Here is a 26,569-nt window from a genome sequence, read left to right on the forward strand (position 1 = left end):
TGCAATTAAAATCGCTGTTTATTATTTTTATCACAGAAAGGCTCAGATTATGTCTGAGAAAAAGAAACGCTGCCTCAACTACCAGGTGTTAAAGTTCCATGTACAACATTTTTGCTTAAATTTGAAAGCCTTTCCCAAATATAAAGTGCACCTTTTATAACAGCATCAAAACAAACCCAAGGAACAGTGATAGAATTATGTTATGATGGCACAGTGCTTGATTTCACGTAGATAATGGGGATAAATGCCTTCACTCTACAATGTGATTCCCCGAACCATAAAACAAGTACTTCAAAAGCTTCTATAAAGGTCCCTCCACCTTCCAGCAGTTACCTGGTACACTGCAGGTGTGAAATGCTCTTACCAGCAACAGCAGAGTTGGTGCTGCATCACCATTAAACACAGGTTCAACAAGCAGCTGAGCGCAGAACAATTTCTGGCTGTTTCAGACCACATCTGTACAGCAGGTGAGTGGCCCTTCTTACATCACAGCCATCAGCTTCCAGACCAAGGAAACAATCAGACAGGAGAAGTGACAACACCTTCTTACGCGGCAACCCCTTGTTTCAAAAGCTGGGCTGTTAAGACTCGGCTTCTCTTTTCTCACTTCAGATACAAAGATCCAAAGCTCTTTTCCAATTTCTGAGTATTAAAGAGCACTTTACTTTGTAGGCTTGATGGGTGATATTTTATTAGTTAGCTTCATTTAATGAAAGCAGCCTTCAAAGAGAACACCTTAAACCTGAGTAAAACAGGGAACAAAGTCTTCCTTGTTTGCTTTTTGATGGGACAGATGCTTGCACCAGCAGTGTCCACAGTGGAGATTATAAGAGCCCTTATTGTCTATAAGGGAGATAAAAAATGCACCAGAGCAGCAACCACTGAACCAGAAAAACAGGGACGGGATGCAGTCATGGAAGGGTTCCTGACCAGCCTGACCACCCAGTGCAGCGAAATGCAGAACAGTGTGCGCTGGGTGCAAGGAGAAGCACCGCCACACGCAGCATCTGCTCTGCTTTCCTGCAAGCACCCCAAACATGGAGCTGTCGAGGAGTTTGTACAGTTCAGTGTAGCAGTTTAAAAAAAGAAAAAACAAAAGTTACATTTAATGTATCACAAATGCTACAAAACCAGTAAAATGCTGCGTGTCGCTGCAGGGCTGTGCTACTTCAATACAAGTCGTGAGGTCACTTTCATAGCAAGAGGCCTGCATCCAGTCAGCTTCCTGAACAGCAGAACAGCCATCTTTAATAAAAAGGTCATTACAGAAAATAAGACGAGGTGGAATCATAAAGTTTAAAATAGAAACAGAAGCTTTTCTAACAGCTCCAGCAACATTGCGATAGTCTCCAGAAGGGATCAGGACCGGAAGGAGCAGTAACAAACCTACTGCACTTCTGGCCATTACAATCAATGGTTGTTTTCTGTTTAAAATGAAGCTCCTCCTGCTACAGCAGCACCGATACATTCAAAAAATAAGTGAGAACTGAGCTTGCTTTGCCGTAGCAGGTTATCTGTTAGCTCTGTAGCAGTTCAACCCAAACGTGCACTTAGTCTGAGTGCACACATAAAAGCATCCTGTATTGTAAAATGCACTGCTGCATTGCTCTATCTTTTTTTTTTCTTTCTTTTACAGTATATTGGATTGCATTTTAAAAGAGCCGCTGCTCAGAGCTCCCCATCTTCTGAGCAGGTGGGTGGACAGTGCAAAAGGAGATGCGTTACTAATTGAAGGAAAGCTTCTGCTTGCAGCTGGGTTCAGAAGCTGTCTTGCATTCATCCCTGCTTCTGTTATTCCAGCTTTGTTTCAGTGGAGTTAGATGAGGGGCAACCACATCACCATCCTGTTATTGAAAGTCAGAGAACATTCGTGACAATGTGTTCATTTTCACTCGCTGTGCTAAAGCAGGGGAAAGCAGCTCGCCACCAGATGGAGCAAAACTAAACACAAGGTCCCACAGGCACTGCACATCAGTGAGTATGGAAGGCACTGCACTGCAGAGATGGAAACTGCTGTCAGTCAGTGGTAGAAACCAGGGCGGGGAGAAACAACTCCCCATGCTTGTGAGAAACCTTCACTATTCATAGTTCACCTCTTCCTAAACTGATAGCAGCAAATTCAGGAAGCTCAAAAGGCTCCTATTATGAGCACTGGTACACAGCTTGGAAACATTATTGTAAGTTTCTATAACACTAAGTTTTTGCTCTGAATTCCCCAGCCTCGCATTTAAACCTTTGCACCTACCAAGTGCAGTTGCTTGGAGGTGCCTTCACCACCTTAAGGTACATCCCATACAGCAACCAGTATGGCCTAGGCATTGTGCTCACACTTGTCAGACACATACATTAATCTCATGATTAAACACTGCAAGGACAGGGCAGAACAAGCAGAAATAAGCTGGGACTGCCACGCTGCAGTCAGATGGACACCCCTGAATGACAGAAATGTGGCTGCAGGATAAAGGCAGCCCGTTATCCAATGGCTTTGCAAAATGCCCTTCAGAAAGTAACTGCTCCCATGAGATAGACACCAGAAGTACCACATATGAATGAACCCTGACACAAAACTGTTCATGCCTCTAGCTGCAGCTCTAGCACAGGAGAACACTAATCTACTGCCTGATCTGCCATTGCAGAGAACATAGCTCTTTCCTTGAATGACATTTGCAGCTGTACCTAGGAAAGAAGATGCAAGGTCAGGGATGTTAACACACGCAATGAACAGCAGAAATGCGAGGGTCACAGAACAAAGTGTTTATGTTGCACTTCTGAAGCAACTTGCAGGTTTCACTTTGAGATTTGATCCCAGGGAAAGGAAAATAGACCCCAAAAAAAGAAAAGCAAACAAACAAGGAAACAAAGAAAGGCTGTTCCTTCCCGTGGTGTGACAATTAGACTAAAACCAATGTGAATAATTGGGAGAGAAATTCAGCAATGCATTTGCCAGCTCATCAGGCTTCCAGCCTGACCCCTCACACACACAGTGGAATGGTTCCATTACATATTCTAGTGAGAAAAACATACTTGGTAATGTCATAACTGCTTCCTTACAATGACGGATAATGCTGGAAGCATCAACACACAGTAATTTTATTAGAAAAAGACATCAACCTTCCTGCAAAGGAGATGCAATGGGGAAGCTACATCACGAATCACTTTACAGTCAGAGTTATTACAGGCTTCTCCATCACTTTTGGCAGGAGGAACACAAGGCAAGGCATGCGGACCCAGGTTCTGCTTCAGGCTTTCCCTTTTAATTGCCATGCTAGTTCTGACACTGACCCAGCACAAAACAAAACTTCAGATAAGCAGTAACATGCCTCTCCTCCTGCCTTGGAGCTGGAAACTTGTATGTCTGAGATGTGGCAGGAAAGGGACACAGCACAGGAAAGGCCTTCCAAGCACTCAGCCTGCACAATGGTTGCCGTAAGAGTACAGGTTTGTAATTGTGTTGCCCTGGGGATTTTGCACTCTCAGACTCAATGGACTGACCACGGATATTCGGTGGGAGCAGTGATTGAATAGCTGATGAGCAGGGAAGAAAGAGAGGCAAAGGAATAGGAAAAACTGATCTGATCACATCTCTGGATCTTTCAATCCTTGTGGCATTTCAAGCTTTTGTATGAGGAAACCTGCATCAGTGAGTATCCATGTGGATGTCAGCTATTTTTAACTAAACATGACTGTCCCAGTACTTGAGTTAAACCAGTGGAAATCTGTCAGCATTTCAGTGAAACCAGAGCACAACCAGATGTGGCCCACAAGGAAAACAGAAGCTGGGTTACTGGAAGCAGCGCTGCCCCAGAGACAAGGTCTGAGTCCCAAGACTTTTAATACAAGAACTTCTAGAAAATAATACCTAAATTCATTACCTGTGGTTTGGTGAAATTCCTCTTAATGCACCACTGAACAAAATACTGCTTTGCAGCAGAAACAATGACTGGATCCTGACTCTTGCAGTAAACCCGGATAACCTGCTCTGAAAAGGTCCCGGGTAAAAGCCTTGAAACCTTTGGAATAAATAAAAAAAGCACAAATAAATAAGCTTTAGTCCTTCTTTGAACTTAAGAGTCCATGCAACTCATTCTCAAACAAACTGAAAGCAATAAGGAACCACCTCCCTATAATCCTTGAGTTTTACCCAAAAACTGTATTTTCCTCAGAACAAGTGAAAGGCTGTTCATATGTAAAGGCCATCGGGACTTCACACAGAACTATAGAATCATTGAGGTTAGAAAAGACCTCCAAGACCATCCAGTCCAGCCGTCCATGCAGGACACAGATTTCACCACTCTCATGCACAAAAACTGCCAGAACCACCACGAAGCTCCACGATGGCGCCCACTGTCAGCTGTGAAACTGAGGAGGATAAGAGTCTACCTGTTCTTTACTGATCTTGATGGCCTTGGAAGGATCAGCCTTGCAGTAGAAGAGAACATTATCGATGGGGTTCTGATCTTTCATTCCATAATCCATATTAACAACCTTGCACACAAAACAAATAAAAAGGACGTTCGTTAACTTCTGTCATTTGTTTTCTAACAATAAATACAAGCAGATGCTCACAGTACTTCTTTAAATGAGAGTAGTCAAATAGAAGAGTAATTAACAACTGATTACTTAATAAAACTTGATGAAGTTTAAACAGCGTCAGCATCTGTTTGACACACCATCATCGGTGTGGCTGGAGAGAAGAGCCCACCTCCCCACACCTTCAGCCTATGGGACAACACAGACCAATGTCTGTGTGCAACTGAGCAGGATTAGTGCTAAGCTCGCTTTGGAAGGACACTTACATCAACTATGAAGTCTTCAGCCTTCAGCTCCACATTTGGAGGATCCTTTTCTGGCTTGGAGTTAGCAATGTCACCTGCCAGGCCATCGTATTCATCCTGAGAAAGAAAACAGCTCTCACTGCATATTTGCATCATCAGGTTGAGTCCTACAGATTTCCTACAGCAATCTGGCTATCAGAACCCTTGTATACCTCAGACAGCCAGAGCCCTGCTGCTAGATTCCAGAAACAAAACCAAACCAACCATAACAAAACACAAAGATCCAAAGAACTTTACACCTGGCAGCAGGAAGCAAGGACAGCCCTGCCAGGATATTTCATGAAAATGGAAAGTTTCAGAAGAAAAGAAAGAACTTCCAAGCAAGTTGTTCGCTAGCACAAATGCGTTATGCAGTTCAGCTCCCCAAAGCTGAATACTAAATATCTTTACTGAGCTTTTTATATTTAATTAAGTGCTGCAGGTTGTCACCCTCTCATAGTTTTTACTAGAAAAAAAAAACCACTAGAACATAATGAAGAGACAGTCAGCATCAGTAACATCACTAATCAGTGCAGAAAAGTAGGCAAAACAAGGTTGTCAGCTTCAGAGGGAACTGCTCCCACCTCCAAAGCAGAAACCCACAAAGGGCCTCGTCTGGTTTTGGAGCCAGGAGAACATTCCCTGCCAATAGCTGGACTAACGCTGAGCGTACACGGTGTGGTGAACTGTTATTTATGGACAGGTGTGCGCTCTCTTTAAAAGGCTGTGGCTGTGCAGGAGAGAGAACATTGCCTGCTTAGCAATGGCCAGTACAAGATGTGAAATTTGATGAAGATTTCCCAGGAGCACCTGAGACTCCAGAGAGAGCAAAGAGAAGCTTTGAGCACAGAGCAGACAGGTCCAGCAGGGAAGGAATGCAGCAAGCAGCAGATTTGTCCATTGCAAATACAGAAGTACTGCTGAGAGGAACAGGGATTACCATGATGTGTACATGCAGCCTGCAGTGACTCCAGAAGCCAAGGAAAGGTTTAGGTTTAGACTGAGAGCAAGTCCTACCCACCAACCTCTTGAGTGACCCCTACGTGGTGCAGACCAGTGCAGAACCCAGCTGGGAACAATGAGAGCACCACCAGTGAGTCAGCCTCCCATCACACTGCAGTGTTTTTTCTTCTGCAAACATTTCTGCAATAATCAACTTCTGATTTTCTATCTTTTTTTCTATTCTTCTGGCTGTCTGTACATAAAAATCTTCCCAATTTTCTTTAAAATATTCCATAACCCAGCAACATAAGGACAAGGATGGGTGGGAGAGAACTCCTGATCCTATTTGGCAGCTGATATCATCTACCTGGACTTCTGCAAGGTCTTTGGCATGGTCCTGCACCACAGCCTTATCTCTAAATTGGACAGAGATGAACTTGAAGGCTGGACTGTTTGATGGATAAGGAATTGGTTGGATGGTCACAGACAGAGGGTTGTGGTCAATGGCTCTATATCCAAATAGAGACAAATTATGAGTGGTGCCCCTCAGGGGTCCATCCTGGGACCGGTGCTCTTCAACATCTTTATTGACAACATAGACAGTGGGATTGAGTGCACCCTCAGTAGTCTGTGGGTGACACTGAGCCAAGTGGTGCAGCTGACAAAAGAGAAAGCATCCAGTGAACCTGGACAAGCTCAAGAAGTGGTGCCTCAAGAACCTAATGAGGTTCAACAAGGCCAAGTGCAGAGCACTGCGCTTGGTTCAAAGCACTGCCAGGTATGTGCACAGTCTGGGAGAAGAACTCATTGAGAGCAGCACTGCAGAGAAAGACTTGGGGGTGCTAGTGGACAGAAAGTCACGACATGAGCCAACAGTGTGCGCTTGCATCAACAGAGGAGGTTGTCCCCCTCTGCTTTGCTCTCGAGAGATCCAGAACACCGTGCTCAGTTGTGGGGCCTCTGGCACAGAAGGGACGTGAGCTGTTGGAACAGGTCCCAAGGAGGGCCATGAAGATGGTCGGCAGGCTGGAGCACATCTCCTATAAAGACAGGCCGAGGGAGTTGGGCTGGTTTAACTTGGGGAAGAGAGGGCTTCAGGGAGATGGCATCGTGGCCTTCCATTGCTAGAAGGGAACTTATGAGCAGGAGGGGGACCAAATTTTTTGTGTTCTGATAGTGACAGGACTGGTTTTAAATTAAAAGAGGGAAGATTTAGATTAGATTTAGATTCTGGGGAAATATTTTACTCAGAGGGTGATGAGGTGCTGGAATGTGTTGCCCTGGGAGGTTGCGGATGCCCCATCTCTGGAGGCATTCAGGGCCAGGGTGAGTGGGATCCTGGGCAGCCTGGTCTGGTGGCTGGCAATGCTGCCTGTGGCAGGGGGTTGGCATGAAGTGATCACTAAGGCCCCTCCAATCTGAGACATTCTGTAGCTCTATGATTTTTAGAGTATTGTTTCAGCTTTAGAAACAAAACAAAACTAATCACTATCAACAACAACAGCAAAAAAAAAAAAAAAAAAGAAAGAGGAAAAAGGTGGTCAGTGACTCAGAGAACATTCTTAGAAGGACAGGATTCAGAGTCTCCCAGAGATGGGAATTACCTTTGGAATTTCACACTGTTCTTCGGGTTGAGTCTCTCCTAAAAACTTGTACAATTCACGCCGTTCTATCTTATGCAAGATTTCTCGTGCCTCGCTCAGTTCTGGACGACTTGAGTGCAGAATTTCCAGGTAGATATTATCTGCCAGAGTTGTAGAGATTTCAGTCAAAATCCATTACGACAGAAAAACGCACGTAGAGAGACAGAGGCTTAAACCAATAGGAAAAACTGAAAATCCAGGAAAAAGGGACACTTTGAGAGAATGGTTGAACATTGTAGATGCTGAGAAACCACCTGTAATATGATCTCAAACATCCCCAGGTTTCTTTTGCTACGGCTTCACAGCAGAAGGGTTAATTTTGGCTGTCCTGAAACTGCTGGGATCTGGATGCTGCTCACCCATCACACAGCCAACACAGCTGCACTCTGTGCATCTGTTCGCATTCCCCAGCCAGAATCAGCCATGCATCCATGCAGGTACAACTCTGCAACACCCCACCTAATGCAGCAAGAAGCTCCCCCCACAACAACCAGGTAAACTATGAACCATGATGACCAGAACACCTTTACTAAGGTTAATAGGAGTGTGAAACTTCCTCCAAGGAACAGCAGACTGTCTCTTCAGCTTGAGAGATAACCCAGGGAAAACAGGAAAGCCATGAACACATACGTGTGTAGAGTATTAGCAAGGAACTGCTTTCTGTGTCATCATTACAAAAATTAGGATTTGCTGTCAAGATCAGAAGGCTACAAAAAGGTGGTTCAATTCATCCATCATGGAGAGAAGCTGGAGAACCTGCTACTGCAGAACCTCACAAGAGGTTGAGTGTCAGCAAAGATCCAGATGGCAGCTGGACAGTTTCCCAGAAGCATCACTCACCATGGACTAATGAAAACAAGCCTGCTGTCCTCACAGAATCCCCAGCTTCCACTGGATGCAGGGAAGGGAGTATCTTGGTTTAGGATGAGAAAACACATGCCCTTCCACCGTTACATCTGACGCTGACATACTCCCCCCATCCTTCTCCTTGCTGACCAACTCTCCCTCTGGATCAGGAACACCCCAGCCTGATGTTTAGCTCCTCTCTGCTGCTGACTGTAAGAGGCAGGGGACAGACACCCTCCTTGCTCTGAGCTCATCAGATGTCACAGCTCAGCTACAACAGGACTCTGGTGCTCCTGCACTGCTGCTCCTACAGACCACACAGCCCCTGGGACAGGTCCTAACCCACACAGAATTTAGTCTTAATCAGGCTGTACGTGGCCACAGCAGATGAAAGGTCACCAACAGAAGATCCTCAACTTAACACAGATAACAGCAAGCAGATCCTCTGCAACAGCGCCCTCAGCCTCCAGCATCTTGCCCATAGGCCAAAGAAAGAATTCCTGAGCCCCTCTGGTGGCCAGCCAAAGTTTGATAGTGGAGGCTTGGGAAAGTTGCCATTCCACTCAGGAATGTTTTGGAAACTCTCGTGAGCAGCAGCTCCCAGGCACAGCAAGAGCTGCCACTCCTTGGGAACACTGCCAGTCTGCTTGTAATCACAACAAGAAGAAAACAGAATACACAAACAAATGAGTTTACCAGCTAAATGCACAGAGCAGTAGTTCTGCAAGGACTGAAGCATCCTCTGTCCTGCAGCCACTCCAGCCACAAGCCCCTCAGTGCATCAGGGTTTGCCATGCCCACACTGGCCTCTACTCCCCATGCTGCTGCTCAAGACCAGCACTGACCACCAACAAGGAGTGCTGGTGTGCCGTGCAGTGAAGGTCAGGAGGGACAGCCAAAACCAAGACACAGAAGTGATGAAAAGACTGAACTGTGTGACAGAAAACACAACAAGTCAGTTTTTTTGGGAATTTATGATTTCTCCAAGTTTTTCCTCCTGGCGGCACTGAACCAGACCTGGGGGAAGTGGCTGCCAGCAGTCAGACTGTTTGTCTAGGAAACAATCACAAGTCTCATCTCAATTGTTTCACTATGTAATCACACTGGAGTTCCCCTAAAGGTCTTTAAGCAGATTGCCACTCCTTTTGTTTACCCCAAAGAACAATGTTTACAAGACCTTGCCAAAGAAACTAGAAACATCCAGGAATAAACTAATTTATGTACTGTTTTCTTCTGTTGCATTTGCGAGAAGGGTTGTGATGCCTCAAGCAAATTAAATTAGGTCTTATCAGAGCCCTCCAAAATCTGTCTCAGGGTTAGTTCCACACAACGCACATGCAGTGCTCCTCTACCTGATGTAGTGAGACGCAGCATTGCTCTGAGCTAACTCACAAACCACCTGTGACAAGTACAACAAAACTGGGGCACAGCTACGACTGCTTGACCGCACAATGACCTGGCCTTTAATGCATGCAGAAAACCAGAAGTTGGTGTTCCTCCCTCTCCATAAAATTAATTTCAACTAGGAGGTTTTTCTCTCCCAGTAAGATGTGAAAGCACAGAGATTGAATGGATGCTCCAGGTCTAAACCACCACCTGTGCACAAAAGCAGTACTTGAAGGGTCCTAGTCGCAGGCAAACATCTCCTCGCCTTGTACAAAGAGTCCTACCCTAAGAGGCACTCATGTTGTTCAACTCTAAAAGGAATTCTGAGAGCTCATACCAGTTAGCTTAGTGTAGGCTTCCATGTCCTCCATCGCTGTAGAGATCCGGTACAATTTCCCCTTAGAGCCTTCTATCTGAAAAAAACGGTCTGCTTTTTGAAAGGCTTCTGTAATCCTAGATGGAAGCAAAACAAACAATTAAGCAATGAGATGTTTCTAGGTGATACTTCAGAGTCAAAAAATAACTTTGGTTACACTATAAAGAGAAGACAAATTGTGCCCTAAACATGCAGCAGAGCTGCACTGCAGCACATCCCATCTCCGTGCTGTCACTTCACATTTGAACAGAGCCTTTTTTATGTTCTGAAAATAGGCCCAGATCAGACCTGAACTTTATTTCAAGAAAGGTGGAAGTCTGCTTTGTTCTGCTTCAGACTATGGGTTTAACAGCGCTCAGATGGCTGCAGGACCCTGCAAGACATTAACATGGTCAGCCAGCTGCAGTGACACCCTCAGAAGACCACATCCTTTTACAGACGCAGTTAACTGAGAGAACACCAAGCTGTGAAGAGCTGAAGCACCAGATATGTGCAAAATCTTGTCCTAGTGGAAAAACATTTTCTAAAGGTAAGTTCTTCCAAAGCCCCCAGTTCTCCTTGTGCCACGCAATCCTCTGTGTTGCTTTTTCCAAACACAACAGAGTTACTTGGCAGCCAAGATCTGTATTAAAAAAACATCTGGGGATACTTCCGAAGAGAAGTGGTGTTACCAGGAAACTTCTACAGGTATCAAGCGAAGTAGGAACATAGGAAGGCAACCAAGCTGGTCCTGAACTCCTCCTGCTGCAGCTTTACAGATGAGCCTCAGCCACGCCATAGTAAGCCCACTCATTACTTCCACCTGTGAGTAATCTTGCTCTTCTAAGCACTCAAGCTATCTCTAACGTGCAGATAAAGATTCAGCTCCTGCTGTCAGCAGTTAAAACAGCATAACAACATCCCCATCCAGAACTCCTTCAGGGCTTTTGTAATCTGCTTCTAATTGGATTTAATGCAGAAAGATGCTGTTGTCTGTCCCTTCACCTTTTTTTTGGGGGGGGTTCACAGCCCCTCCAGCTCCAGGCTGCCCAGGGCCCAGTCATGGCTTTGGGCACCTGGAGGGTTGTGGCACCCACAACTCTGAGCAGCACTGCCTCTGCATGAAGAATTTCTTCCAAATATCTAAGTCTGCTCTCTTCCAGCCTAAAGCTGTTATCTCTTGTCCCATCACAAAGCTCCCTGATGAAAAGTTCCTCCCCAGCTTCCCTGGGGGCCCATCTAGCTACTGAAAGGCCTCAGTGAGGTCTACCAGATCCTTTCCTTTCCTGAGAGAACCGGCCAACCTCCCACACCCCCAGCAGAGGTGCTGCATGCTCTGAGCATCCCCGTGGCCCTCTGCTGGGCTCACTCCAACAGGCCCATATTTTGAACCTTTAAAACATCCGGAATTTGGTTACACAGCCAAGTGGCTTTCATTGCATGTCAAAGCTTATTGATTTGGTGACGATTCCAAATGGATTTACAATTCCAAATATAAAATAAAATAAAAGATGTGCAAGACAAAAGAAGTGTAATACTTGCATTATTTCAATGATGTTGCCAACCTTATGCTGGTAGGCTCGTCGGTGCAGGCAATTCCGAGTGTGGAACATATCATATAAATTTCCAACTTCCTGAACCAAAAACAACCACAGAAAACAATCATTTGCTTCCCCCCTGCTCACACACCTTGCAGACACGTGGCTGCTGACGCTCCCCCAGCTCACACACACTGCTTACCTTATCACGGGTACAGATATGCTTCTGGTTTCCTGCTTCGCAAACACGAGTGAATTTAATAAAGCGCCTATAATCAAAATTATTCTGGATCCCTAGATGGTGGCAATCCCTGAAAATATTCCACAGCGAGTGCTTAACAGTGAGGTCACACTTGTAGGTAAAGCAGTGCTGTTTCAGTAGTGATTGAACAAGAGCAGAAGCTGTAAGATCCATACCTTGCAAAATAATCCCATTTGTCCACATCGATGCCGTTTTTCTTGTTTGCCACTATCTCGTATAGGAAACTCTTCTCCTTTGGTCGTCCTCGGTAGGGCCACTAACAACAGAGGAGCCAAGAAGAAAAAGGAGAAACAGTAAGAAATTTAACTATGGTTAAACCAATGGTAAGAGGGTTGCTCCAAAAGCAGTGCCTCCTATTCAGTGGGTCACCTCTGCTGCTGCAGATCTGTACAAGTTTGGCATGCAGCTCCTGTTCATCACTGCTGAAAATGCACAGCTAATGGTGGTGAGTACGCTGAAAAACAGTGTTTTGTAGCTGCAAATCTGTCCTATCAAACAGTATTATTGTGCTCTTTGTATCTGTTGTAGTTTCCACAGAAATAAGTTGGAGGCATTCCTTTTGGAACACCCCACAACTTTTGAACTACTTTTGAAGCACTTCCACTTTAGCTATGATAAAAATCTTACACTGAGGTAACAAAGAACACAAAGACAACAGAAGAGATTCAAAGGCTGCACTGTGCATTACAAACCCAGAACAACAACTAAGCTGATGAATTCCTAGAATTCCAGGAAGAACAAAATCCACACGTGCTATGAACATCTACTTCCCTATTCTACCAACGTGAAGCATGCAGCTTTGAAGTGCAAACAATCTGTAGCAACAAGAAAAGGAAGAGGTTGGAATTATTTAACCCCGAGGGGAATGAATTAAACCCACAAGTCACTCCCTTGCAGTCTTCTGCAATCAGCTCTACAACATCACTTAAAACAACTGTTTAGGTATGTTAAACAATGACTGCTCTGACAGCTGACTTGAACTCTTAACCCACAACTGAGGAGTGACTCAGCCAGGAGGCAAACAGTAAATCAACGCCAGAACATAAAATACAAATTGCACATAAACTTCTCTTAAACATTTAATCATTCTTCAGTTAAATAAACATTGCCTTGAAATTCTGGGGGGAAAATTACTTGAGATATATGAATCTAATGCTAACATTAGCATTACAGAGGTATTAACTTGGATGCAAAGGAGAAGGGAAACCGGTGTGAACAGTGGGAGGAGAGCACATCAAGGATAAAACCATCCCAGGCTGACAACAAAGAGCTGTCATGGGGATGATGATCAGGAGTGCAGCTGGCAGCAGTAAGATGGAAGAATGTGTTATTTATGCCAGAACCTGAAGGACTGCGGGGTGACAGCGTCACAGCACAGGCACTCATCAGCAGAAGAGCCCCTGCTCTGCTAAACAAGCAAAACATAAATGACTTCTGGCAGAAGACTGGGAAGATGTCAAGAAGGTTGGCAGCTGTCACATGTAACACTGCTTTTCCTGTTATCCTGCTGGAAAACAGGCACAAAGTCCAAACAAGGAACAGAGAACAGGCAAGAACTTGGCCCAAGACCATTAGAAGCAGCAGACAGCAAGACCTGTGTTTGAGCCGCTGCAAGTGGGTAAAATCAATCTGCAGACTTTGTAAATGACTACTGCCTTCCCAAAGATCTTGTACTGAGCTCTGTTATGCTGAGTGTTCTGTCTTCAGAGGCCTATAGTATATTTGGCAGCACCACGTGCTAATGCAACAGAAAATAATGGGTAAGTGCTAACATTTATGGGTGACTTGTTTGGGACCAGACGATCACAACAGATCTCCTACTGATAAGAGTATTAAGTGGACAGATACCTTTGATGAGAAAACAAGGGCAGGAAAAAGAGGGAGGGCCTGATTCTTTCATAGAGTTGCAAACAATAATAATTACGATGTCTTCTTCCTTGCCTCCTGAATCAAGGCATTTCTCCAAGTCTTATCCCTGCACCTCTGTATGCGTCACTGGGATACACTTTGATGACTGCTACAGTCATCACATCTGCCTCACATCTGCCAGCTGGCAGCTCTGTTATCGGGTACTGGATTGTTAACATAAACCATCTCCACATTTTCTACACCTGGCCAATTAAAAACACAGTCTCCAAAAACAGAGAGAATAAAGCAGAAGAGATGGAAAAATGATCCAGTCTCTTGGTAAAACTGACTCTCAGAAAAATTCAACGTGTTTGTTCAAACAACCACAGCAGCAATACAGCAACTCACCGATTCCTCACAAGCTGTCTCATCTATAGGCCCTCCTATCTGCTCCTTAATGAAGACCATGTCTTCCTCCAGGATGAGACCGTACGATTCCATGACTTCTTCCAGTTTATTGGATGCAATCAGGTGCGCAAACATTTCAACAGAAGCAGTTTCATGCTGTGAAGAAATGAAAAAAGATAACTAAACATCACATTACTGAGTCCAAGCACCATTACTGAAGTGCCACAGCTTTCTCCTAACACAGCAGCAATGCCTGGTGTGCTGCCAGCGATGTGCAAGGGTAACACTTGGCTCATTTTCTGATCATTTTTTATCTACCCAAACAGGAAACCAGTGCATAGTGCATAGTGTCAAGAAACGCTCTGAAAATGATGGGTGTAGTTGCATTGAGTTCTGCCTCTTCAGAACCTGACCATGGGTACTGCAAGACCCAGCCATTTAATTTTCCAGTGCCATACAATGAGATCTGCAAGAGGACATGCATACACAAGTACCTCAAGGTATTGCATCAAAGCTCAATAGCACTTGCACTTCTGTGGAGATCACAGAATCATAGGGGTTGGAAGGCACCTCTGGAGCTCCTCAATCTCAACCTCTAAAGCGGGTTCCCCAGAGCAGGCTGCACAGAAAGTGTCCAGGCAGGTTTGGATATCTCCAGAGAAGACTCCAGCACCTCTCTGCACAGCCTGTGCCAGCACTCTGTACCAAAGCTCTTCCATACATTTGGATGAAACTTCCTATGTTCTTGTTTTGGGAAGCACTCCTTGTCCTATCACTATACACCACTGAAAAGAGCCCAGCCTCATTCAATTGCCTCCCACTCTTTAGACATTTATAAGCACTGATCGGATCCCCTTTCAACCTTCTTTTCCCCAGGCTGAACAGCCCCAGGGCTCCCAGCCTTCCCTCACACAGGAGATGCTCCAGGCCCTGTATCATCTTTGTGGTCCTCCACTGGGCTCTTTCTAGGAGATCCCTGTTATTTTTGAACTGGGGAGCCCAGAACTGGGCACAGTGCTCCAGATGCGGCCTATGCAGGACAGAGCAGAGGGGGAGGACCACCTCCCTCACCCTGCTGGCCATGCTCTTTGTAATGCACCGCTGGCCTTCTTGGCCACCAGGGCACACTGCTGGCTCACGGCTGAACTGTTACCCACAGGACACCCAGAGCCTTCTCTGCAGAGCTCCTCTCCAGCTGCCCCATCCTGTACTGGTATATGTGGTTATTCCTCCCCCAGTGCAAGACTCTACATTTGCCCTTGTAGATTTCTCCCTGCCCAGCTCTCAGCCTGCCAAGCTCTTGCTGAACGGCAGCACGACATTCTGGTGCATCAGACACTCTTCCCAGCTTTGTATCATCACCAAACTTGCTGAGGATGGACTCCATCTCTTCATATGGTTGTTCAATAAGACTGGACACAGTACTGATCCTTAGGGAACACTGGTGACAAACATCTGCCCCCACCACTCCCTCACACCTCTTTCTATTTCACTGGTGAGGCTGTATCTGCTCACAGCAACACTAAGGGGGTAGATATTCTCCAGACATTTAAAAAGAACAAGAAAAATCATGAGAAGATCATGATACAACTTTAATTATGCCATCAAAATGACTCAATAAGGCCAGATGATGACTACATGCTCACAAGTGCTAGCAACTGTTACAGATGAATTAACTTTCCCTTTAAAAATTTGAGTCTTTCATTTTACTGGAGTACTGAAGCACCTACCTTCCACTTCAAACCTTCACGAGCAAGAGGAATAAATCTTCCATCAAACATGTGTGAAAATGGCCCATGACCTTAAAAATAAAGATGATGCGGGTTTAATCTGAGATGCAGCTGCCAGCAGAAATATCTTGAGCAAACTAAGGGCCTGGATTCTCTCCTGTTTGATTTGATCTCAGCATCATCCACGAGGAAAACGCATCTACAGACTCTAAAACACCATAAGAAAACAACACTGAAAAACTGTGAAAAGTGGCAACACGCTCATCAGGTTGACTTGCCTCCACAGAGATACTCTGCACCAAACAGCAACAGACAGCTCCCATCTCGGAAAGTGACCATGAGCGGCCTGAGAGAGCTCACACATTCTGATCTCACAGCAACCTCTTCCTGCAGGTCAGCTTTCAGAGAGAAACAAACCATTCAACTCTTGCTCACCCAAATCATGACAAAGCCCAGCAATCTCCACACAGAGGATGTCTCGCTGGGTTATATCCAGTTCTGGTTGCCGCTCCTTCAGTTCACGAACCAGACATCCTGCAAGGTAGCCCACCCTGTGGCAGAGAAAAAGCCACAGACACAGGAAGTGAATACAACAGTATTTTACCTTGAACAGAAAAAGAGCAGTTCACCTATTCTGTTTTGCTGCTTTAAGTCACAGCCTTCATCTGAAACACAGCACACCGCAGATACTCAAGCCCTGACCTGTAAGATAAGCACAGGAAACCTATTTCCTGTCATAGAGCTTTAGACAACAGCAACACATTTGAAAGAAGAAAGTATGAGATGCTGCACCCAAATTTATTTGGAAAGAACAACACCCTAATACAGTATTCTGCTAACTAAGCAGATTCTACATCTTCCTCCTTCCCATAAATTAATAAGTTACCATCAGCCTTTGGTTTCAGTTCCAGTTTCAATTCTCCTCTCAATTAAAGCAAAGCTTCTGATTTTGAAATCCTTGCAGACTTTTGTTTTCATGTAGCCAATACTGCCTCACAAACCCACAGGAAAACAAACACCCCCACAGATCCACCAAGCCCTGCCCCATCACTCAACAGGAGGCAAAGATGCATCAGCAGCTCCAGTATTTCATAACAGGCAGATATCCCTGCATGAGCAGATTACATTACTGGCAGTGTGATTCTTGAAGCATCATAGCTTACAGATAACTCTCCTACTTCCAGCCAGAGCTCTACAACAGCCACAAAAGCATTTTGTTCTTTTGAATTCCGATTTTAACAACAGCTTATTGTAATTATTTCACTTCCTTTATCAATTTATCTTCAGGGTTGCTGAACATCTTAAAGCAAGAGCAGGTTTTAGCAGCAGTACAAGTCTGCAGGGTCTGCCTGGAGTGAGCCCAGAGGGGTGAGGGAGCTCAGGGGTGTTATTGCTGGGATCCTCCAACAATTTACCAAAGGTCTTGAGACCGTGGGGACTGTGGTGAAAGGCAGCCAGTGTCACAGCCATCCACCAGAAGGACACGAGGGAAGAGCCAGGATCCTCCAGACCTGTCAGTCCAGGGAGAAGTGATGGAGAAGGCTGTCCTGGGGGATACTGAGGGCACTTAGAGAACAAAGCCGGTATCAGGCACAGTCTGCAGGTGATCATGAGGGAGAAAGTCCTGCCTTAGTTATTTGGTCTCCCTCCATGACAAAGTCACCCGTGTGGTGGATGAAGGGAAGGCAGCGGAGGCAGTTTCTCTGGATTTCAGTGAGGCTTTAGTGGTTGTCACTCACAGCATCCCTTGACAGACTGTGCAGCTGTGTGACAAACAGGTCTGTGCTGCACTGCGTGCTGATCTGTCTCTGTGGCAAAGCTCTGAGGACTGCCAGCAATGGGGCTACATCTGCCTGTGGCTGGTGACTAGCACTGTCCCCAGGAGCAGCTGTGCCAGGAGAGGATCAGAGCAGGTGTTAGGAAATGTTCGCTTACCATGATGGCAGTCAGCAGGCTCCTTGTGAAGTGGTGGATGGCCTGTGCCTGGCCATGTTCAAGGGGCGTTTGGACAATTCCTTATTACCTACTTTAACTTCTGGTTAGCCCTGACGTGGTCAGGCATTGCACCAGGCGGCCTTTGAAGGTCCATTCCAACTCAGTGTGCTGTTCTGTCTTTCACTGGACACAACTTTATTGACTGCTTTTATTTTTTTTCTACTCTACCAATATACACAAAGTTCACCTCCTCTATTTTAAACCTGTGGAAATCTCCAAAGTGAGTTGAGAATAACTGTCCCAGGTTTAACTGTATGGATTAACAGAACTGTTTGGAAGAAAAGGCTGCTGCTGCCATTGGAGTTTTCAAACTCTTGCTCGAAAGTTTGTTTATATGAGAGCTTGTTTACATTCCTTGTGTTTTTGCTCTTTTCAGGCTCATCAGATGCAATCAATTCAAGCTCCCCTCACTAATGTGAATCTTTTGCAAGTCTTTTGCATTCTGTTAGCTTCACAGTGGGCAGTGGTCAGCCGTGCTCTATTTGAGCACTACAAAAGCAAGCTGGCCAGGTGACCTGAATGAAAACATTGACTAGTTTAGCCCCTCTGCACCTCAGGATATACCTTCAAAACAAGCTTAAACGTATCATTCTTCTTGTTCACGCTCCGCAGATTTAGCAACACCCTGGAAATTCTTATGTCCACAGTCTGTTTCTTTAACTTATAGCACTGCTAACAGCCTGACAACTTGACCCTGATTGCATAACTACAAATGCAAACATTACAACTAAAATCATCTGTGCTAGGCAATCTAAGGGGATTACAGTTGTCTGACATGTCATTCGGAGCAGTCTCACCACCCTTCACTTCATGCTTTCAAACTCAAATTTTGACCAGGGAGAACATAAAGCACTCACTGTCTCTGACTGCCATTATTCTTACCACAAGGTAAAGAAGAGGGGACAGCACTGATCCACCCTGCAGGTTTCTTCTTCTGTCTACCTTTGTTTACTAAAAAGTCCACAATAACACAGGCAAGAGAGGAAGATTCAGGTGACAGAAAATGCCATGACAACAGTTGTCACAAATCTTCAATGGCAGCAATGATGGTACTCCACATCTGTGGAACCAATCTCAGAGATGTTCAAATGCAAAAGAGACATGCATACAAGGCTACACCAGCTTACCCTAATGAGTGTTCAAAGCGGTTGTGAGAGGCTCCTGGAAAAACAAAGTAGGTGCCACCCAGCTGCTTAATGTATCGCAGGCGCTGAAATTGAGGTGTGTCAATGATGCGAACAAGAAGAGGGTGTATCTCAATGTGCCCATGAACTGGATCATTAAAAACCTACAAAAGTCAAACAATAATGCAATCAATGTTTATTTGACTTTGAAAGTTAACAGGGCTAAGGTAAAGGACATTGAGAAGGGTGAGGGATTTGGTGGGAGAGGCAGTACTGGTATAAATGAGTGCTTGGCTTGACCTTTAAAATTGACATATTTGGTTTAACTTCAGATTTATCCTGGAGAGTTACTTAGGCATGGCATCAGAGAAGACAGAGCTGTGCTCCTCAGAGGCACAGCAATCCCAGACAACCTCTAGAATCTCTTCTGTTCAATTCCAGTTCTTAACACTTGAGAAAACTGCTGTCTTTATCAATGATATCTGCTCCTCCACTTAAAGGAGAATACTGCAGTGTCAGAGATCATAGAATCAGAATGGCCTGGGCTGGAAGGGACTTTAAAGCCCATCTGCTTCCAACACACACTGTTTGCAGGGATCCCCTCAGTCGGGCTGCCCAGGGATCCAACCTGCCCATGAACACCTCCACAGCTTCTCTGAGCAACTTCTTCCAGTTCCCCCTCCCCCCACGAGTGAAAATTTCTTTTGAATATTTAATCTAGATCTCTTCTCTGTTAGCTCAAGGATGCTATTCCTCATCCTGTCACTACTCTCTCTCACAAAGGGTCCCTCCCCATCTCTCCTGTAGCTCCCTTTAAATACTGGAAGGCTACTGTAATGTCTCCCCAGAGCCCTCTCTTCTCCAAGCTGATCACCCCCAGCTCCCTCAACCTGTCTCAATGGTAGAGGTGCTTCAGCCCTCTGAGCACCTCTGTATCCCCCTCTACACCCTCCCCAAAAGGTCCATATCTTGTGCTGGGGACCCAGGGCTGGATGCAGTGCAGGACTGATCTTGATATCCACTAAGAGGCGTTTGGTTTGACACTGCATGTTTTCTTTTTTAAATCCAAGCAAAAGATCAAAGAATGGAAATGGTAACTGTAACCTTCTTCACAGAACAGAAGCGAAAACTCAAGACAACTGAAATCTGAAGCACTCCTTAATCACCTCTAGATATGCAGTTTGGAAGACACCCAAGTAACCACAGTCACTTACTGGGGATGAGAACACACACATTTAATCCTTGCATCAAAATAGAAGATAAAGAAGCCATTTCACAATTGAAGTATCTCAGTAAAACGCTAAAGTAATTAAGGCTTTTCTGTCTTCTCTCTCCTCCCTGCCACCAAACTGGTAGAGCTGCATCAGACACACAGACAACAGAGCCGTGTTGTCTGATGGGCAGCCTGGGATCGGGTTAAGCCAACACAGCTTCTCCAGCTGTGAGAAGCTGCTGGACATCACAAACAGTGTAAGGGAAAGGCGAGCTGTTAACAGAGACCAGAGGCTGAAGTAGCAAAGCACAAAAAGCAGAGGCTCTACAAGACAGAAGATGTGAAAAGGGAGCTTCTCACATTTCAAACAGCAGCTCATTTCTTATCCAGTCTCCCACAACCGCCAGGTGCCCACATCAAGCTCTTAACTGCTGATCTTAACAATTGTTCTGGTTAACGTGGTTTTCAGACCACCAGCTATTGAGGAGGGCTTGGAGCTTCCTGCTCTGCAAGGGAAAAGCACAGCGGTAGCACCAGCTGCTGGGACTGAGCAGGAAGGAAGGGAAAGAGATAAGGAGAGAGACATGGCTGCATGTGCCAGCAGGGCACTGGGAGAAGAGCCCACACAGCACTGCTGTTACCTTCATGATGTCCACTGTCTGTCTCAGCTGGTTCAGGCAGGCGAGCACTTTCAGTCTCTCCTCTGGAAGGCTAGGAATAAGACAACAAGAACAAATTATTTGAAAATAAAGCTCACTCCTTCACAAGCTGCATATCTGCTTGTGCAAGTTCACGTGACTCTGATGCTCATCGATTCTTTCATAGAAATGGTTCCATGGCTTTTTCAAAAAACACTGAAAGCATTTAGCCCTCTGCAAGCAAACGGAAGAGGAAAAGCCCCAGCACCCCCACAAGCTCACTAAGCTCCCAGCAGAGCTACTATGCTGCAGCCACACAGCCTTAAAAAAACTCTGGAGGGAGAGATAATACACCTCCTTACACCCACTTTTATTAACTGTCTGCAGACTTTGTCCTTGAGCAAACTGGTTTCATCCTCAGTACAGCAGCAAACACTATGAGAATACAATTCAGAACCTTTCACACTTCTTAGCAATTAACCACTGTGAGTCCAGCATTACCCCAGCCTTTGAATTTAACAGAAATTAGTACTGTAAAATGTCAGCTATTAGCAAAGACAAATACCACTAAATACACCACATATTTTCAGCCAAATCATGTAATAGTTCACGGTCCATAAAAATAGTAAATGTAAGTGATGTCTGAGCTGCTGGGGGGATTCTCCAACTTAACCAGTTCACCTTCCCCCAGCAGGGGAGGCCTCAAGCTTCAGTCTCTACTGCTGTCACTGCAAACCTTCTGCTGCCTCTGCCTGCAAACACTGAGAAGCACAGCAGCGCTGCTCAGACTGCTGCATCGTTTTGTACTGCATGCACCTCAATCTGTATGGGGCAGTCACTAATCCTCAGGTGCTTACAAGGGAGCTCCTGAACCAGGGCAATAGAAAGCAGCTAAAAGTGAAAACATGAGGTCCATTATATCTGCCTGTCCTTCTGTGCTGTGATAAGCTGACAAGCTGTCCTAAGAGCACTCAGGGAGAGCCACGTCAGAAGCTATTTGCCTCCAGCCATCTACATTCACTTCACTTCCGCAGAGATGATTTTTCTCCAGACTCTTTTCTAAGATGTTGAATCACTTTTGGATGAAAGCAGAGAAAGATTCCAGCAGACTTTAAAAGCACCCCAACTGGATGTAAAGGGATGGCACCCAAGTTACCAGTTCCAGCACAAGTCTCAGCGAATATGACCTAAAAGCACACTAACAGAGTCCAAAACACACAGGTATGCTTCCGAAAGAGCTGCAGTGCTGCAGGAGGCAGTGACACCACCAGCAGCCCAGCCATCAGACAAGGACCATCAGACAAGGACCGCTCCAAAGGACATCAGAGTCACACAAAGCCCACAAGGTTCCCAAGGCAATGCAAAGCACACAGCATTAAGCACAGCTAGAAACTCCCAGCACAGAGCGGAGAGCGCAGCCTGTTGGCTGCAAGCACCTGCTTACACTTCTAAATGCAACAGAAACTCGGGAGCAAGGAGCAAGTTAACTGGAAAACAATCAGGCTTGCACAGAGGATAGCATGAAAGCACCTTGAAAAATTACCAATGGCTGCAACTATAGGAAAAGCAGAGAAAAAACGAATCTGTTCTGCTTACACTGCACGCACGCAAACATCGTCCACAAGAACATGGCCCAGTGTGATTTTCTGCTCCAGAAAAGCCTCTCAAGCAAGGCTGAACTGCACAGTGCCGGCACAGCTCTGCAGCACAGGACCTGCCTGCAGGAGGCGATCCCAGGCAGCGCGGTGCTGCAGGTAGGTGCTATGAGGGCAGGCAGGTCCTGTCTGATGCACCACACACACCGGGTTTCACCCCACCTCTGGGAACACCGACAGCTTTGGGCTTGGTCCTGGTGCAACTGATCACTCAAGCATTAAATCACATGTAGATCTCTGTTGTTCTTCAGAGAAAGACCACCAGACACTCACTTACCTTGTGTCCTCAGGATGAGGCTGCCTCACCAGAAGAGTATACACATGGAATCACAGTGTTGCTCAGGTTGGAAAAGACCTTCAAGATCAAGTCCAACCACAACCCACCATCCTACCGTAACAGCCCTCTGCTAAATCACGGCCCTGAGCACCACAGCCAGACGGTTTTTAAACACATCCAGGGATGGTGACTCAACCTCCCTGGGCACCACATTCCAGAGCTTAACAGCCCTTTCTGTAAAGAAGTTCTTCGTGATACCCAACCTAAACTTCCCTGGTGCAATGTGAGGTCATTACCCCTCATCCTGTCACCTGTTAACAGTGAGAAGAGACCAACCCCGCTCTGCTGCAACCAACTTTCAGGTATTTGAAGAGACCAGTAAGGTCTCCCCTCAGCCTCCTCTACCCCAGGCTAAATAGCCCCAGTTTCTTCAGTCTCTTCTTGTGGGGCACATTCTCCAAGCCCTTCCTTGCTGCCCTTCTTTGGACCTGCTCCAGCACCTCCATGTCCTTTCTGTACTGAGGTGCCCAAAACTGAACACAGTACTTGAGGTGAGGCCTCACCAATGCCGAGTACAGGGGCAGGATGACTTCCCTAGTCCTGCTCACCACACCATTCCTGATCCAAGCCAGGATGCCATTGGCCCTCTTGGCCACCTGGGCACACTGCTGGCCCATATTCAGCTGACTGTCCATCAGCACACCAAGGTCCCTTTCTATTAGGCAGCTTTCCAGCAGCTCCTCCCCAAGCCTGTAGGGTTATCTGGAGTTGTGACCAAAATGCAGGACCCCACAATTGGCTCTACTGAAACTCATACACTCTACCCCAGCCAACTGATCCAGTCTATGCAGGTCCCTCTGCAGTGCCTTTCTCCCGTCTGGCAGATCGACACTCCCTCCGAACTTGGTGCTGTCTGCAAACTTACCAAGGCTGCACTCAAACCCCTCATCAAGATCACTGACAAAGATGGTAATTAGAAGTGGCACCAGTACCGAGCCCTGTGGGATGCTGCTCATGACCGGCCGCCAACTGGATTTAACTCCACTGGCCACAACTCTTTGGGCCCAGCCATCCAGCCAGTGCTTCACCCAGCAGAGTGAACACCCACCCAAAGCATGGGCAGCCAGCTTCTCACAAGGATGTTGTGAAGGAGAGTGGCAAAGGCTTTACTGAAGTCCAGTAAAGTGCACACAAATCATCCTTCAGCACTGCTTTCCTAGGGCTCCTCAAACTGTCCTCAAAGACAGAGGGTGAAAGCTGCCCCTTCCCCATGCATTCCCTTCCCCTACACCCTCCCACCAGAGGCAGGGACACAAGAAGCCCGTAGCCCCACATACCCCTTCGAGACCTACCTGCTCCAAGGACAGGGAGCTGACAGCCCCACTCACCATTTATATCTCATGTGCACCACACCTTGTGACACAACCCACAGCCCACGCTCCGGGGGTTCCCAGCCCTGTCCCCTGAAAGCCTGAGAACAACGTGGAACTAGGTGTGTGCACTGGGCTGACACAGAGCCCCACCAGAACTGGATGGGACTTTCCACACCCACAGGTTGCTCACATAACCTAGAGAGGCCTGAAAGGAACATGCAGATGTTCCCTATGCCCAGTATGAGGGCTTGATGCTCAAACAGGCCCTGAGATACTAAAAGCGAGTGGCCTTAGTGAACAGTATACAGAGGAAATGAGTATGTTGCTCAGGAAGTAAGGCATTTTGTTTATTGCCATGGAAACAACAAGGGGCACAATAATACTGCTGGATAGAGCAAATTCTCAGCTACTAAACGCTGCTTTTCAACACGCACCACCCTGAGCCCTGCATTTTCACCAGGGGTGAACAGGTGAACCAGAGCTGCATGCTGAGCTCATGGAGGTCTGTGCCATGGGAGGGGACACACAGCTACTGTCACCGCTGCTGAAAAGCACCTGCAGCCCTCCCTGTGCTCACAGCCACTCCATAAATGTTCAAAAGCATCAACGAGTGCCATTTGTTCTTTCTGTTCTTGCACGGAGGAATTCAAACCCAGCTCTTCCCTCCATTCGCACTCCCACATCCAACACCATTCAGCCAGACAGAGGGGCTCCTCCGCTGCTATCTGCCCCACAGCAACAACATGGCAAGGGGTATTGATTGGGAGGAAGGTTCAAGCCTCTGCTGCCATCTCACCAACATCCACCTCTAGCACTGCGCCAACGCAATAAAACAGGAGGCATTACTTTCGGAGCAGCGACACAAACGCCCCACAGCCGCCTTCCTCGTGCTTCCATGCCGCTTCTACCTTCGCACTTAAGACACCCACAGCCCAAACTTGCCCTGTCGAACAGCACCATCTCGGACAACGCTTTCCCTGCTCCAAAGCGCAGCTCCTCGCCCTCGCACGGCACGGCACGGCACAGCCCGGCACGGCACGGCACAGCCCGGCACGGCACAGCACGGCACGGCACGGCACAGCACGGCACAGCCCAGCACGGCACGGCACGGCACAGCACGGCACAGCCCAGCACGGCACAGCACGGCACAGCCCGGCACGGCACGGCACAGCCCGGCACGGCACAGCACGGCACGGTACAGCCCGGCACGGCACGGCCCGGCACGGCACGGCACGGCCCGGCACAGCACGGCCCGGCACAGCACGGCCCGGCACAGCACGGCACGGCCCGGCACAGCACGGCCCGGCACGGCACGGCACGGCACGGCACAGCACGGCACGGCACAGCACGGCCCGGCACGGCCCGGCACGGCACGGCACAGCACGGCACGGCACGGCACGGCACAGCACGGCACGGCACGGCACAGCACGGCACGGCACAGCACGGCACGGCGTGCAGCCGGCCCGGCAGCGCGGAGCCCTGAGCGCACGCAGCTCCGAGCGCCGCACCGCTATCAGCGCCGGGGAACCACGTGAGTGGAGCCGGAGTGTTCGGGGCCGGCCGGAGGGGCGGAACCACAGCGAGCGGGGAAACTCAGCCGGGCCGCTGGGGACGGAGCGGGGCTGGGAGGGACGTGGCGGCCGGCGGGCTGAGCTCCGGTACGGCACGGCACGGCTCAGCACGGCACGGCACGGCACGGCACGAGCACTGCGGGCACGGCGAGCAAACGAACAGAAATCAGCCCGGCTCGGACCGAACGGTGCCCCGCAGCCCCGGGCCGGCTGCCCCCCAGCTCGGGCTGCCCAGGGCCCAGCCCGGGTTCCTGCAGGGATGGGGCACCCACGGCTCCGGGCCGCACCGCCTCTGGGCGCACAACTCCCGTTCACAGCCGACCCACACCGCCACAACTCCCCTCTTTCCCTTTACAGCCGTTCCCGCCCAGCACTCACCAGGTGCGGGTGATCTGCAGCGCGCAGGCGGGCAGGTCGAGCAGCATGGCCCCGGTGACGCCGCTCTCTGCGGGGACGAGCACACGGTCAGCGGCGCCGGGCGACCCCCGTCCCGCCCAGCCCCCGTCCCGCTCGTCCCCCCGCCCGGTCCCGTTACCTCTGAAGCGGTGCAGCAGGCCGGGCTCGCACACGCCGCTGCTCGCGAGGTGCCGGCAGAGCCGCTCGCTGTCCCACAGCCGCGGGTCGCCGTCGGCCGCGGAGCCGCGGGAATTCCCGGCGAAGCCTTCGCGCCGCGCGCGCTTGGCGGGAGCCGCGTCCCAGCGCTTGGCCGCGCTGCACATCGCGCCGCGGTACGATACGGTACCGTACGATATAATATACGGTACGGTACGATATAATATACGGTACGGTGCGATATAATATACGGTACGGTACGATATAATATACGGTACGGTGCGATACGGCCCCGCCGCGGGGCGACTGGCGCCGCCGTGACGTCACCGCGCGGCGCGTGGCTCTGCTCCGCGCGGGAACGGGGCTGCGGCGCGCGCCGTCTGCAGGGACACGGAGCGG

General features: G+C 47.9%; 1 protein-coding gene across 2 annotated transcripts; it reads right to left on the reverse strand.

Annotated features, from left to right (window-relative positions):
- Positions 1-26,507, reverse strand: SAMHD1 (SAM and HD domain containing deoxynucleoside triphosphate triphosphohydrolase 1). 2 transcript variants are annotated; one of them, XM_015881226.3, is made up of 16 exons: positions 26,154-26,507; positions 25,997-26,063; positions 20,746-20,815; positions 18,895-19,055; positions 16,208-16,323; positions 15,773-15,843; positions 14,043-14,198; positions 11,942-12,042; positions 11,727-11,835; positions 11,529-11,620; positions 9,969-10,084; positions 7,361-7,500; positions 4,797-4,892; positions 4,381-4,485; positions 3,873-4,010; positions 1-1,844 (listed from the first exon to the last, which is right to left on the reverse strand). In XM_015881226.3, the coding sequence occupies exons 1-16, from the start codon at positions 26,335-26,337 to the stop codon at positions 1,725-1,727; spliced, it is 1,842 nt and encodes a 613-aa protein (XP_015736712.2). In that variant the 5' UTR covers positions 26,338-26,507; the 3' UTR covers positions 1-1,724. The 2 variants fall into 2 exon arrangements, 1 of the variants encoding a protein (XP_015736712.2); XR_014935878.1 differs by lacking the exon at positions 11,727-11,835.
- Between the last annotated feature and the right edge of the window lie 62 nt (positions 26,508-26,569).

The sequence above is a fragment of the Coturnix japonica genome, chromosome 19 (genome assembly GCF_054131305.1).
Source record: "Coturnix japonica strain WE chromosome 19, WE-NBRP24, whole genome shotgun sequence".
NCBI classification, from domain to species: Eukaryota; Metazoa; Chordata; class Aves; order Galliformes; family Phasianidae; genus Coturnix; species Coturnix japonica.

Excerpts from the sequence above, each read along its gene's own strand:
- SAMHD1 (XM_015881226.3), bottom strand. The coding sequence starts at position 26,337 with ATGTGCAGCGCGGCCAAGCGCTGGGACGCGGCTCCCGCCAAGCGCGCG. Across the intron at positions 11,836-11,941 it reads AAATGGGATTATTTTGCAAG|GGATTGCCACCATCTAGGGA; the intron begins GTATGGATCTTA and ends GAATATTTTCAG. Across the intron at positions 4,011-4,380 it reads TCAAGATCAGTAAAGAACAG|GTTTCAAGGCTTTTACCCGG; the intron begins GTAGACTCTTAT and ends TTTATTCCAAAG.